The sequence below is a fragment of the Nerophis ophidion genome, linkage group LG01, assembly GCF_033978795.1.
Source record: "Nerophis ophidion isolate RoL-2023_Sa linkage group LG01, RoL_Noph_v1.0, whole genome shotgun sequence".
NCBI lineage: Eukaryota > Metazoa > Chordata > Actinopteri > Syngnathiformes > Syngnathidae > Nerophis > Nerophis ophidion.
Genome location: NC_084611.1, coordinates 79790639 through 79804849, shown reverse-complemented (window position 1 = coordinate 79804849; position 14211 = coordinate 79790639). Strand labels below are relative to the sequence as shown.

General features: G+C 39.0%; 2 protein-coding genes across 3 annotated transcripts in view; one reads left to right on the top strand and one right to left on the bottom strand.

The window, feature by feature from the left end:
* Positions 1–2757, top strand: part of stox2a (storkhead box 2a) — a 49299-nt gene extending 46542 nt beyond the window's left edge. Inside the window, exon 4 of the mRNA XM_061912777.1 lies at positions 1924–2757. Within this exon, the coding sequence (XP_061768761.1) occupies positions 1924–2125 (202 nt within the window). The 3' untranslated portion in view covers positions 2126–2757. The remainder of the gene's footprint in view (positions 1–1923) is intronic.
* A 3356-nt stretch (positions 2758–6113) lies between these two features.
* tll1 (tolloid-like 1) overlaps positions 6114–14211 on the bottom strand; it is a 100855-nt gene continuing 92757 nt past the window's right edge. For both annotated transcript variants that reach the window (XM_061912758.1, XM_061912766.1), the window contains 2 exons: positions 11313–11563; positions 6114–7834 (listed from right to left, as the gene is read on the bottom strand). In XM_061912758.1, coding sequence (XP_061768742.1) covers positions 7700–7834; positions 11313–11563 — 386 coding nt within the window. In that variant the 3' untranslated portion in view covers positions 6114–7699. The remainder of the gene's footprint in view (positions 7835–11312; positions 11564–14211) is intronic.

Here is a 14211-nt window from a genome sequence, read left to right as displayed (position 1 = left end):
AATACTCACACAATTTCGGTGCCTGTATAAGTACTGAATTTGGTTTCTTCTGAAGTACAAACAATGAATACTGTCATACTTGCCAACCTTGAGACCTCCGAATTAGGGAGATGGGGGGAGGAAGGGGCGGAGTTGAGGTGGGGGGTTTGGTGGTAGCGGGTGGGTGTATATTGTAGCATCCTGGAAGAGTTAGTGCTGCAAGGGATTCTGGGTACTTCTTCTGTTGTGTTTAGGTTGTGTTACGGTGCGGATGTTTTCCCGAAATGTGTTTGTCATTCTAGTTTGGTGTGGGTTCACAGTGTGGCGCATATTTGTATCAGTGTTAATGTTGTTTATACGGCCACCCTCAGTGTGACCTGTATGGCTGTTGACCAAGTATGCCTCGCATTCACTTATGTGTTTAAAAGCTGCATATATTATGTGACTGGGCTGGCGCGCTGTTTGTATGTAGGAAAAGCGGACATGACGACAGATTGTAAAGGACGTTAAAGGCAGTGCCTTTTAGGCACCCTCCCAATATTGTTACCCGGGTGGAAATCGGGAGAAATTCGAGAGAATGGTTGCCCCAGGAGATTTTCGGGAGGGGCACTGAAATTCGGGAGTCTCCTGGGAAAATCGGGATCGTTGGCAAGTATGAATACTGTACATCAGAGGTGTCCAAACATTATCCAGCGAGGGCCACATAGAGAAATAATGAAGGATGCAAGGCGCACTTTTATACATTTTGTATATGAAAAATACTCAAATCAAAACAATGTAGATGAACATATGCTAACATTTAAAAAACACTTCTACCTCAGCTGTGTGTTACAAATAACAAAGCAATAAAATCATTCGTGATTATTTTAATAATGATTTTATTTGTGTTAACTGTGCTCTAAATTAAGCTTGTATTTACCAATATTGCTATTATATTGTCAACTTAAGCGCTTTTGAGGGCTTTAGTAGACTCAAAAACAAAGAAATGTGTACACTTTTCATAACAGGGCACACGGAAGTCATCAAAGACCTTATTCAGTAAGACGGTCAAGGTTGTCGGACGTTTTGGTTTTCAGGTCCCATTATTGGGGGATTTGGTCCCGTTGAATTTTTCATAGTTTTTTGTTCTAATTTGGGACCTGTTTAGTTTGACTACAGAATGTGTCGCGGGCCAATACAAATCGCGCTGGGGGCCACAAATGGCCCCCGGGCCGCACTTTGGACACCCCTGCTGTACATGCTTCCATATAGGGCTGAGCGATATATCGATATACACGATATATCGCGGGTTTGTCTCTGTGCGATATAGAAATTATGACTATATCGTGATATTCGAGTATACGTTCTCACGCATTTGCTTTTAGCTGCGGGCATTACATTACAGACTCTTCTCGCTCTTTCCTGTCCCTCCTTCTCACAGAGCGTAAGCGCACTTTCTTACATACAGTACGTCACATACTGTCAGGTCATACATCACATACGTATACGCCCTCACGGAGCAGAGAGGTAGCAGCATGGGTAACTTTAGCTGTGGTGCTAGCAGAGCCGTGCGAGTGGTAATACAAGAGAAAGAAGGTGCGAATGAAGGAAGAATTAATTCCCAAGAAAAACAGCAAGGGGTCCATCGTCTGGCGGTGGTTTGGCTTCAAGTGGGAATATGTCGAACAGACAACCGTAATTTGTCAAGTGTTGGCCAAAAGCGTTGCTACAAGAAATATCATTACTGCTAATAGGTAGCATCATTTGAAAAGTCACCTGCTATGGAATGAAGAGTGTGATACGGCCTAAAAATATCGAAATATTTAAAAAAAGGCCAATCGCTTAGCCCTACTTCCATAGTAAATCGATAACTGTCAGTGAAGGAACATTTACAGTTGTCCTTGCTGGCGCCTGTCAATTTCTCAGAACGCACGCCCTAACGTCATCTGTCTCCCTTTTGTCCAGGACGCGCGAAAGCCTGGCGTCCAACACCTCCAGCATCGTGGAGAGCAATAGACGGCAGAACCCGGCGCTGAGCCCGGGCCACATCGGCACCAGCGGCATGGGGCTGCCCTTCAGCTTTCGCGCCATCCCGGAGCCGCCCGCCCCGCAGCCCGACAAGCTCCAGAAGCCGTCCAACTGCCTGGCGTCCATCACCAGCGTGTGACTTGACACGCCGTGAAGGTGATGGAAGCTTCTACCACTTTGAGCCTACCTTTTGTTTCCTTCCTTCTTTTTTTTTTTTTTTTTTTCTTTGCTCTTTTTATTTGGTTTTCTGGTGTCAAACACACACTTTGGGACTACTGACAAGTTATTGGGACTGTTACTAAAAAAAAAAACAAAAAAAAAAACAGGCATGGCTTCTAGAGACTGTTCCCACAGCTTCAACAAGAACTTCACTGCAAAAAAAAAAAAAGAAAAAAAAAAGGATTTCAAACAAAAGAAAGGGAAGGAAGACTTTCTAGTCCGTCAAGACGACTACTATGGGGAAGTATTAGAGTATAGGATTCAAGTTTGTTTTTTTAAATATATAACTTAAGAATACATGTCCGACTAAATGTTCTTCTTCCTCGATGAAGGCTCACTCCTCCTTCAGGAGGCGTTCAATGTATTATCAGCACAATGTGGAGACTATAAGAAGAAGAAAGATTATACAACATGAATCAGCTCCGATTTGTGTGCCGCAATGCAAATGATGTAATGTATACTCCATACTTTTGATATCCTAATTATTATAATGGTGGTATTAAAGATGCTATGTGACCAAAATGGCTTTAACCTCATCGATCACTCAACTGCACCACGTCCTGAACTGTTACTGTAGTTCCCAACAAGTGCTGGAACTTTGGTGCAGTACTGCAGGGGAACAGTAGATGGAGACAAAAGCACTAGAGAGCGGCTGCTCGCCATGACAGAGAAATATACAACACAATCACTTGGCGACCTCTGGTGGCCAATTAGAGAAAGTGCGTTAATCGAAATGAAAACATTTCCTTTTAACCGCAGAAAATGACCAATTGTTGAAACAAATATGTAATGCTTTTGCTTTTACATATTTATACTAATGATACAACAGCATAATGTGCTGTACTCTTCTTTCATTGTTATAAATTATGAATTTATCGATGCCTTTGGTGATTTGCTGGTTTTGTTTTAACTTTAAAGGCCTACTGAAACCCATACTACAAACCACGCAGTCTGATAGTTTATATATCAATGATGAAATATTAACATTGCAACACATGCCAATACGGCCTTTTTAGTTTACTAAATTGCAATTTTAAATTTCCCGCGAAGTGTCGTGTTGAAAACGTTGCGGTATGATGACGCGTGGGTTTGATGTCACCGGTTGTAGCGGACATTATTTTCCAGCCCGATCCAAGCTATAAGTAGTCTGCTTTAATCGCATAATTACACAGTATTCTGGACATCTGTGTTGCTGAATCTTTTGCAATTTGTTCAATTAATAACGGAGAAGTCAAAGTACAAAGATGGAGGTGGAAAATTTTTAGCCTTTAGCCACAAAAACACACGGCGTTTCCTTGTTTAAAATTCCCAAAGATGAAACTTTACTATGGATCATAGCGGTCAAGCGAACATGGATCCCGACTACATGTCAACCGGCAGTTTTCGGTGAGAAAAATTGTAGTGATAAGTCGCCTCTTACCGGAGACATCAGCGGAGCTTACATCCTGCTGCAGCTGCCGTGACTTCCCTCAGAGACTCTGGCGTCAACACACCCGTGGCCACACCCCTCAGACTTTCAGGTACTATTTAATCTCACTAAAACACTAGCAACACAATAGGCAGATAAGGGATTTTCCAGAATTATCCTAGTAAATGTGTCTAATAACATGAATCTCTCTCACTGCAATCGCCTTTTTAAAAAATGTTTTCCTAGTCCTTCACTCTAAATTTCCTCATCCACAAATCTTTCATCCTCGCTCAAATTAATGGGGAAATTGTCGCTTTCTCGGTCCGAATAGCTCTAGCTGCTGCTGGCTATGATTGTAAACAATGTGAGGAGCTCTACAACCCATCACGTCCTGCGCACTTCGTCTGCTACTTCCGGTACAGGCAAGGCTTTTTCATTAGCGACCAAAAGTTTCGAACTTTATCGTCGATGGCGACCCCGAAAGGGAATAAGCGGTAGAAAATGGATGGATGGATGGATAGGGTATCTACTAAATCCTTTCAGCAAAAATATGGCAATATCATAAAATGATCAAGTATGACACATAGAATGGACCTGCTATCCCCGTTTAAATAAGAAAATCTCATTTCAGTAGGCCTTTAAAGTAATATATATTAGTACTGCCAAACGGTTATTCCTCAAACCAGATTAATACTTTTGAAGTATTTTTTTTTAAAAGCCCTACTATTTTGACACAAATGCATTTTTTTTTAAGTCCGATTGTCACAGAGGATTAAAAAAAAATAATCCAAGTCATTTATTAACTCAAAACTTGGTAACAGTTTTATCTAATGTGGGTCAAAATAGTTTGCGTGGTAATTCTGCATTTATACATAGTGCATTTCATTTTGACCTATTAATAAAACTTACCAAGTTTTAAACAAATGAATGACATGTATTTTAAGTAAAACATTCTGATAATAAATTAGCATTTGTGTCAAAGCCCTCGTTTTTTTAGTTGATTTTAATCATCCCAGCAAGTAATTTGCTGTGATTAATACAATTTCAAAAGTAAGTTTTTTTATATATTTTTTGCAGCAGTCTTGTCGCCCTCTAGCGACCAAACAATAGTGTCACAGAGGATGTGCGCTCAAATACTAAATTCCATTTAATTGTAATACATTTGTGAAATGACTGAAAAATATAGCACAAAAAACAAACAAACAAGAAACCGTTTTTTAAATTCAAATTATTCCAATCAAATTTTTTTATACGTTCTTTGCTGACACTGTTGTTCTACTGCATTATTAATTATTAAAGGGTTACGACAGAGTTCAATAAAGGTAACAGTACGTGTAGGTCAAACTATTGCAGACACTAAAAATCCATCATGTACAGGTCAAATGGGACAAATAAATATTCAATAAATTACTTAAATGTGTAAATTATTATGATTAAATACCTAAATGTGTTATGAAATGTTACGTTACTTTATTTGGTGTAAAAGTCCATTTACTTAAACATTTAGTTGTTAATTTCTTAGTGTAATTAATTATTTCCCGATTTAATTAGTCAAATATTAAATTATTTGGACTTTGATAGGTGAGTTTCACAGATTAAATAAATTAATGAAGCGCAGTCATACAACTATAAGATGTATATAAAGGTAAGTGTGAGTCCAAACTATTGCATTCATCAACAAGCAATAATCTACGGTGGGTCAAATGGGACAAAATGAAATAAACAAATAGATCTTTAAATCATTACTTAAATGTGTCAATAATTAATTATATTCAGAATCAAATTCCTAGATGTGTTATTAAAGAGCTTGTTTATTTAATGTAAACCTTAATCATCGTTTATTGATTTAAGGATGCAATTATTTCACAATTATTCCAAGATTTACGCATTCTGACTTTGATAGGTGTGTGAGAGATAAATAATACATAATTAAACATAATACATAATTAAGTAAAGGAAATAGTTAAATCATAAAATATTTAATTTAATCATGAAATAATTAAATACAAAAATAATTTTAATCATTAAATGTAGTTTTTCATTAAAAGTCATTTATTTATCTAATTCCAATTATAATTATTTAAGTACATTTTAAGTAATTAGTTAAATATTTATTTATTTAATTTTGCCGCAATTGGACCCTCCATCGTAGTTCATTGCACCACATTAAAGTAACAAGATTGTCTCACACACACTAGGTGTGACGAAATTTGTCCTCCGCATTTGACCCATCCCCTTCTTCACCCCCTGGGAGGCGAGGGGAGCAGTGAGCAGCAGCGGTGCCCGCGCCTGGGAATAATTTTTGGTGATTTAACCCCCAATTCCAACCCTTGATGCTGAGTGCCAAGCAGGGAGGTAATGGCTCCCATTTTTAAAGTCTTTGGTATGACTCGGCCGGGGTTTAGACTCACGACCTACGATCTCTAACCACTAGGCCACTGAGAATATTGCTATAAAAACCTCACGAGCCTCACAGAGTTATGAATTAAAAGACAGCCGGTGGTTTTGAACCTGTGTGTATTTTTAATGATGCAGGGGAGGTGTGGGACATGTCGGCGTCACAGACACAGACGAGGAAATATAATAATATTAATAATAGTAATAAAAGACATTGGATCATGTGGAGCTTGGCACGTGAGGGCGATTCTTCGTTCCACTTACAAACACTTTGCGCGCACACACACACACACTTTTGACATCATCTATAACAAACTTACATATAGTACACAGGGAGGAACAGCGCGGGGCTGGGACGTAAAAATGTTTGGGTCTGAAGCTACAAAACGCTGCACATGCACCATCGATGTCGCGTGGTTTCTTTTTTCCCCTCCAAACAGTAAAAGCATGGAGACAAAAGAAAAGAAGACATGGCATCCGTTGAGTACTAAGGCAATAAAGTAGTTCCACAGGACTACGCAGCGTGCCGCTTCGTGAGCCCCGTCGCCAGCCCTCACTCAGCATTTGTATTTAGCACCAATGGGAGCGTCTCCTTTGCGGCCCGTCCTGCTTCTCTGGACGGCAAGGACGGATATTCCCCTCCGATGTCCACGGAAATACCTTAAAAGGAAGGGGACGTCCGCGGAAAAGGCTTTCACATTGATTTTATGGTTCATTTCTTTCCTTCGCCAAGTGCAAACAATGTTAGGCTGTCATCTCCACGTAACGGACGGTCGGCAGGAGATTAAAAAAAAAAAAAAAAAAAAGATCACATAGTCCACTGAACTTTGTGGAAAAGATGACAGACCTGGCATATTTCCGCTGTTATTCTGCATGCGATGTAGCCAAGCGGGGGGCAGTGACCCACCAGGTCCTGCAGATGGTGCTGTGGTGAAAGGGGAGGCAAGTGCACTACTGCCACCTACAGGATTGGAGTGGAACTGTTACCTATCGGACATGTTTTGGACTTTTCTGCCTTGGCGGAGGTCATTTGTCAGCGCACACAAACACACACAGGCAACACAAATCGTCAATTCCGACACACGAGGCGGTAAAAATGTTTGCTTGGAGACTTGGTCCAAGCGGAAAATAAAAATGTGCTCGTATTTGAGGAAAATGCTACAATGAGTTTTTTGATACGAAGGTCCTGAGTTCAATCACGGGCTCGGGATCTTTCTGTGTGGAGTTTGCATGTTCTCCCCGTGACTGCGTGGGTTCCCTCCGGGTACTCCGGCTTCCTCCCACCTCCAAAGACATGCACCTGGGGATAGGTTGATTGGCAACACTATAAGTGTGTGAATGTGAGTGTGAATGTTGTCTATCTGTGTTGGCCCTGTGATGAGATGGCGACTTGTCCAGGGTGCACCCTGCTTTCCGCCCGAATGCAGCTGAGATAGGCTCCAGCGACCCCGAAAGGGACAAGCGGTAGAAAATGGATGTAGAGTCACTCTCGTGTCCAAAGAGCAGCGCTGACGTCCTCCAAAATATATATTTATATTCCACCCGCGGCATGTCCATATACGGCCGACTGGCGTCCCTTCCACACGGAGGGACAGTAATCTGCTTTCGTCAAAGACTCCGCCCTCGTGACAGGGCTTTCTCGCTGAGGTCGAAAGTGGCGATGGTGGGGGGCGAGTCAGGGCCTGGGGGTCATTTCCTGGCGTGAAGGCTCTCTTGGAACTTGGCGCTCGAGTAGCGGATGTGGAAGCCCTTCTTGCTGATGGTGTCGTCGCTATGGAAACGGATGAGCACGGCATCGCTGGGGGAGTAGAGTCCCTCTCTGGGCTGTGAGGACGGAAGACAGGAAGTTGTTTTTTGTTTTTTTGCCTTCGGGTGGATGGCGGGGGTTGGAGGAAGAGTGGGGTACGGGGGCGTGGTCAGTGGGATGAGGGGGGTTGAGTTAGGTGGGGCGGGGCTGAAGACATGCACACGTGCGCCTGGTGTAGCTGACTGCCATGTTATCGCTCATGAGCACTTAGCTATGATGACTAGCATGATAACCGCAAAGAAATGACTAGTGTGAAAACCTCAGATTATAACTAATATGGCAACCTCATAGAAATGACTCCAATGATAACCAATATAATTACTAGTATGATAACCAGTATATTAACCTCATATACATTTCTAGTATAACTACAATAATAACCAGTATAAAAACCTCAGAAAAATACCAGTATGATAACCAGTATAAAAACCTCAAATACATTATTAGTATGATAACTAAGATGATAACCTCTGAGAAATAACAAACATAATCAGAATGGTAACCTCACAGAAATAACTTGTATGATAACACGTAAAGAAACTAGTATTTTAACTGTATGGCAAACCCTCATAGAAATTGCTAGGATGATAACTAGTATGATAGTCTCATAGAAGTAACTAGTATGATAACCAGCAAACCTCATATAAATAACTAGTAACATAACTAGTATGATAAACCTTCATATAAATATATAGTACAATAACCTCATAGAACTAACTGGTATAACTATGATAACCCTGATAGAAATAACTATTATAATAACCTTATAGAAATAACTGGTATGATAAACGTTAAAAAAACAAGTAGTTTTATAACTAGTGTAATAAACCTGAATATAATGCGTGGGTTCCCTCCGGGTACTCCGGCTTCCTCCCACTTCCAAAGACATGCACCTGGGGATAGGTTGATTGCCAACACTAAAATTGGCCCTAGTGTGTGAATGTGAGTGTGAATGTTGTCAGTCTATCTGTGTTGGCCCTGCGATGAGGTGGCGACTTGTCCAGGGTGTACCCCGCCTTCCGCCCGATTGTAGCTGAGATAGGCGCCAGCACCCCCCGCGACCCCGAAAGGGAATAAGCGGTAGAAAATGGATGGATGGATAAAACCAGCATGATAACCTCCTAGACATAACTAGTATGATAACCCTTATAGAAACAACTAGTATTATAACTAGTATGATAAACCATCATAGAAATATCTAGTATGATAACCTCATATACATAACTAGTACAATAACTAGTATGATAAAACCGCATAAATATCTATTATGATAACTAGTATAATAACCTAATCGAAATAACTAGTATATCCAGTTTGGTAACCCTTATAAAAATAACTATTATGATAACCTCATAGAAATAAATAGTATGATAACCCTTACAAAAACAACTAGTATTGTAACTAAAATGATAAACCCTCATATGAATATGTAGTATGATAACCAGCATGATAACTTCATAGAAATAACTAGTAAGATAACCTTTATAAAAACAACTAGTATTGTAACAAGTATGATAAACCTTCATATAAATATTTAGTATGATAACCAGCATGAGAACTTCATACAAATAACTAGTATGATATCCCTTAGGATTATAACTAGTAGAAAAATAACTAGTATTATAACAGCATAATAACCTCACAAAAATAACTTGTATGATAACCCCTTATAAAAACAACTAGTATTATAACTAGTATGATAAACCCTCATAGAAATATCTGGTATGATAACCAGCATGGAAACCTCATAGAAATAACTTGCATCACAACCCTTATAGAAATAACTAGTAATATTTTAACTACTAGTTAATTACTAAATTAACTAGTAATAAGTTAATTACTAGTCAATTTTAATTAATTATTTTAATCAATGATAAACCCTTTTAGAAATAGCTAGTATGATAACTTCATAAACAGTATGATAACTAGCATAACCTCATAAAACGAACTACTCTGATCACCCTTATATAAATAACTAGTATAATAACTAGTATGATAAACCCTCATATAAATAACTAGTATGACAACCTCATATAAATAACTAGTAATATAAGTAGTATGATAAAAACTCATACAAATATCTAGTATAACCAGTATAATAACCTAATAAAAATAACTAGTATGATAACTTTTATCAGGCATGTGATTTGACCACAATTAAAAAGACTGAAATAATTTCTGGGGGTCTGGGGGACGAAGGCCCCCCAGCCAGGTCCAGGAACGCAACACACCCCGAAGCTCCTGGTTTTTCACCAATTTAACGTGCTAAAATTAACAAAGACAGCACCATTTGAAGAAATTATTTTAGTGTTTAAAGACATGAAAACATAATTAATAGAACATACATACCCCAATTATCCTAATGAATCACTGTATATGGTTCAGTCCCAACAGTATTTAGTCACTAATATTTACATCTTGTGTTCATTTCGCATCCACAGGTGTCACATTGATCAGTGTTATTATCTACAGTTTATTTACAGTATTACCACATTACTTCAGTTCACTTCACACTTTTACTTGCTCAGAGAGCCCTAACATAAGCAAATATTTTTTTAGTTTACCTCATTATTAACTACCCTGTCTGCAACTGAAGTGGGTTGTTTGGGTGGATCTTTCCTCTCGATGTCTAAGGCAGTTGTCGATGTAAACAAAGGATGAAGTCCGTAAGGTTTGCTCACTTTCGGTTGACATCCAAAAGTACCAGCAAGTGAAAAGCTTGTTCTCCTTGCTTCAAGTTGTTTCATATGTTTTTGGCGTTTCGCATGTACTTCCAAAGCTTTGAAACCTCGTGATCCATAGTCAATATTATCATGACACCACGTGCACAAAACTTTTCCGGGACGATCGATTTTCCGAATAAAATCGCCGAACAAAGTCGTAACTTCCTTCTTCCTAACAGTATCAGTGATTCCCCTTTCCATCCAGTCCCATCGAAACTTATTTTTGACATGTTGATCAATTTCTTTTACTCGTGAAGCGTCCTTTCTCTCGAAAACCGACATCGTTTACATTTGGAAAATGGCGGTAATAACGTCATCATTCATTACAGATGTCCTGATTGGTCACAAGGAACATATCCACCAATTAACTACGGCGTAATATAAGCTACGTCTCGATTACAAAAGACGAATCGACAAGTTAACAAATCTTGACTTAGTGTTGGAAAAAAAAAACGATAATTTTTTTTGTCCCCCCGAGATTAAAAAAGACGGAATTCCAACTTTAGACGGAAAAATCACATGCCTGTCTTATAAAAATAACTAGTATGATGAACACTCATAGAAATACCTGGTATGATATCCCTTATCGAAATATCTAGTATGATAACTAGTAAGATAACCTTAAAGAAATATCTAGTTTGATATCCCTTATAGAAAAGAGCTACGTCTACAAGCAGGTGTACTGTAACTGAAAGGTAATAAGTTGTGATGTAATAAGGCGATGGATGTACTGTACACTCTAGCTGCCGTACAGCAGGACTGACTGACTTACCCCTGAGCCGCAGAATCGACCCAGCCGGTGCGAGTCGGCGTCGTAGCCGTTGTAGAGCTCGATGTAGTCGTATCCGCAGTCGGCCTCTTCCTCTACCTCGAAGGTGATGAAGCTCAGCTCGATGCCGTAGCCCTGCTCGGCCGTCAGCAGCCACTCGCAGTCGCTGTGGCCCGGGTAGTTGTTATCGCCGAACTGGGCGTGTGAGTAGAGGTTCTTCTGGCGGACGTCCGCCTTCAGGCGACCTCCACACTCTGCAGGGAGAAAAGAGGTTGCTCGTAAGGCGTTGAACAAATCTGGCACGTGTGAATCCAACTTTCCACTTGAAAAGTCCCTAGGATGTAAAAATGTTGACAAGAATGGTAAGGGAACACATATTTGTGGTTTGGGAATGATTGATTTTGGTAACTTCAATAAAAAGTTGATGATGTTATCAGCAGGAGAGAAAGAGTGCCGCAGCACCAAATCCAGCAGAGGGCGCTGTTTCACAAGTCAATTCACATACTGAAACTAAAGATGCTGTACAATATTGTATTTGTTTTTTAATGTGTAAAACTGAATTTACATGTTTTTAATATCTTTAGGAGGCATATCATAGGGCAGCGTTTCTTAACGTTAGGGCTGCCAAATAATATCTGTTTCTCAGCTGTGGTCTGCATGGGCCGCAGCGGTACTCAGTTGTAATACAGTTTTGTACCACTTGTGGCAGTAATGAGAATATCAAACAAGTCTGGAGCTAAAGTCATAAAGAATTTTCTTAAGCGCAAAAATTATGACTGAAGTGGTAATGTTTTATTTTCAATTGTTCTTTATTTTTTTTGAAAGTTTATTTAAGACACAAATATGATTATTATTTAGTTTGAATTTATTGAAATGAAATACATTTATATTTCATTGCTTTTTATGAGTCCCATCTTTTGCAGTATATTTGATTAGTATGTATTTTTTGTAATCAGCCTGACCTAAGCCTCCTTATCATTCAATCAATCAATCAAAGTTCATTTATATAGCCCTAAATCACTAGTGTCTCAAAGGGCTGCACAAACCACAACACAAACCACTACGACATCCTCGGTAGGCCCACATAAGGGCAAGGAAAACTCACACCCATCATTAGTGATTAACACATGCTTTCATACCCTGCAAGTAGGTTAGATATCATTAATGAATACCATTAAAATCAAGAGTAATATTACTAAATCATTGATAATGTAGTAGAAAAGTTGGGCCCGAGGTCTAAAAGGTTTAAAACCCTGTCATAGAGTTTATAGCAGACATCTTCAACAAGGGTTCCACAGAGTTACTGTAGGGGGTCATAACATTTTTGGTTTATTAAGACTATAATAACATTTTTTTTTTAATTTATAAATAAAATTATATTCTCCAGGCAATTTTTCCAAAAATTGAAATTAATAAATAAATACACAATAAAAATGATATAAGACGCTGTTGTCCGTCCATCCATTTTTTACGCTTGTCCCATTCGGGGTTGCCGGAGCCTATCTCAGCTGCACATGGGCAGAAGGTAATACACCCTTGACGTAATTTAGAAATAGCAGCTGCGTGGACACTGTTCCTTGCAAATTTATAATAAAATCATGAAAAAATAATGACATTATTGTATTCATGTTAGCATTTAAAATATCTAGCGACAGTTGCCAGCTATTATTAGCGGCGTAAGCGGCCAGTTAGCAATTAACACTCCAGTTGTCAGCTAATGATTAGCGCTCTAAGGGCCTAATTTTTTAAGGTTTGCGTGTAACGTGTTTTTCGGACTATAAATTGCAGTTTTTTTCATAGTTTGGCCAGGGGTGGGACTAATACTCAGGAGCGACTTATGTGTGAAATTATTAACACATTACCGTAAAATATCAAATAATAATATTTAGCTCATTCACCTAAGAGACTAGACGTATAAGATTTCATGGGATTTAGCGATTAGGAGTGACAGATTGTTTGATAAACGTATAACATGTTCTATATGTTATAGTTATTTGAATGACTCTTACCATAATATGTTACGTTAACATACCAGGCACCTTCTCAGTTGGTTATTTATGCGTCATATAACGTACACTTATTCAGCCTGTTGTTCACTATTCTTTATTTATTTTAAATTGCCTTTGTCTATTCTTGGTGTTGGGTTTTATCAAATAAATTTCCTCAAAAAATGTGACTTATACTCCAGTGCAACTTATATATGTTTTTTTTTTTCTTTATTATGCATTTTCGGCAGGTGCGACTTATACTCCGAAAAATACGGTACTAAAAGATGCGCAAACTTGATAACACGCACTAAGCTAATCTAGTAATATGTGCAAAGTGGATTGCGTCTGTTAAGTGGGCAGAATAAGGCGCGCAATCCATTTTGTGCCCCTGTCTTCATTAATATGCAAAATCTATGCTAATCATCAAAACGCCTACGATATGGGAGGAGAAGATGCAAATATATTTAGCACACGCAATGTGATTTATTAAGACTCATGACTGTTTTTCAAGCACTATATTGTGTTTTCTTTAGCACGTGTGAGAAAGGCGTGCAAACTGACAGTTCCGCACACGGCTGCAAGATCAGTGCCCGCGCTGCACAGACAAGACGATGGACAGACGAGAATCCTCTGTCATACGTACGTGTGTGTGTGTGTGTGTGTGTGTGTGTGTGCGTGCGTGCGTGCGTTTCAACATTTTGAACGGTCAGAAATCAAGAATATTAGACATATTGTCTATTCAACAACATAATTTGGTTAAAACAAATTCAATTCCTGGATATATGTGTCCTATATGACATCTGTTTTTTTCACATAAAATATATATTATAAAAATGTTTCTAATGTGAAATTTTTTTTTGAGTATATACTTTTTGTTTGCGCTTTGAGCGGAGTATGTGCAGCCCCTCTTCCAG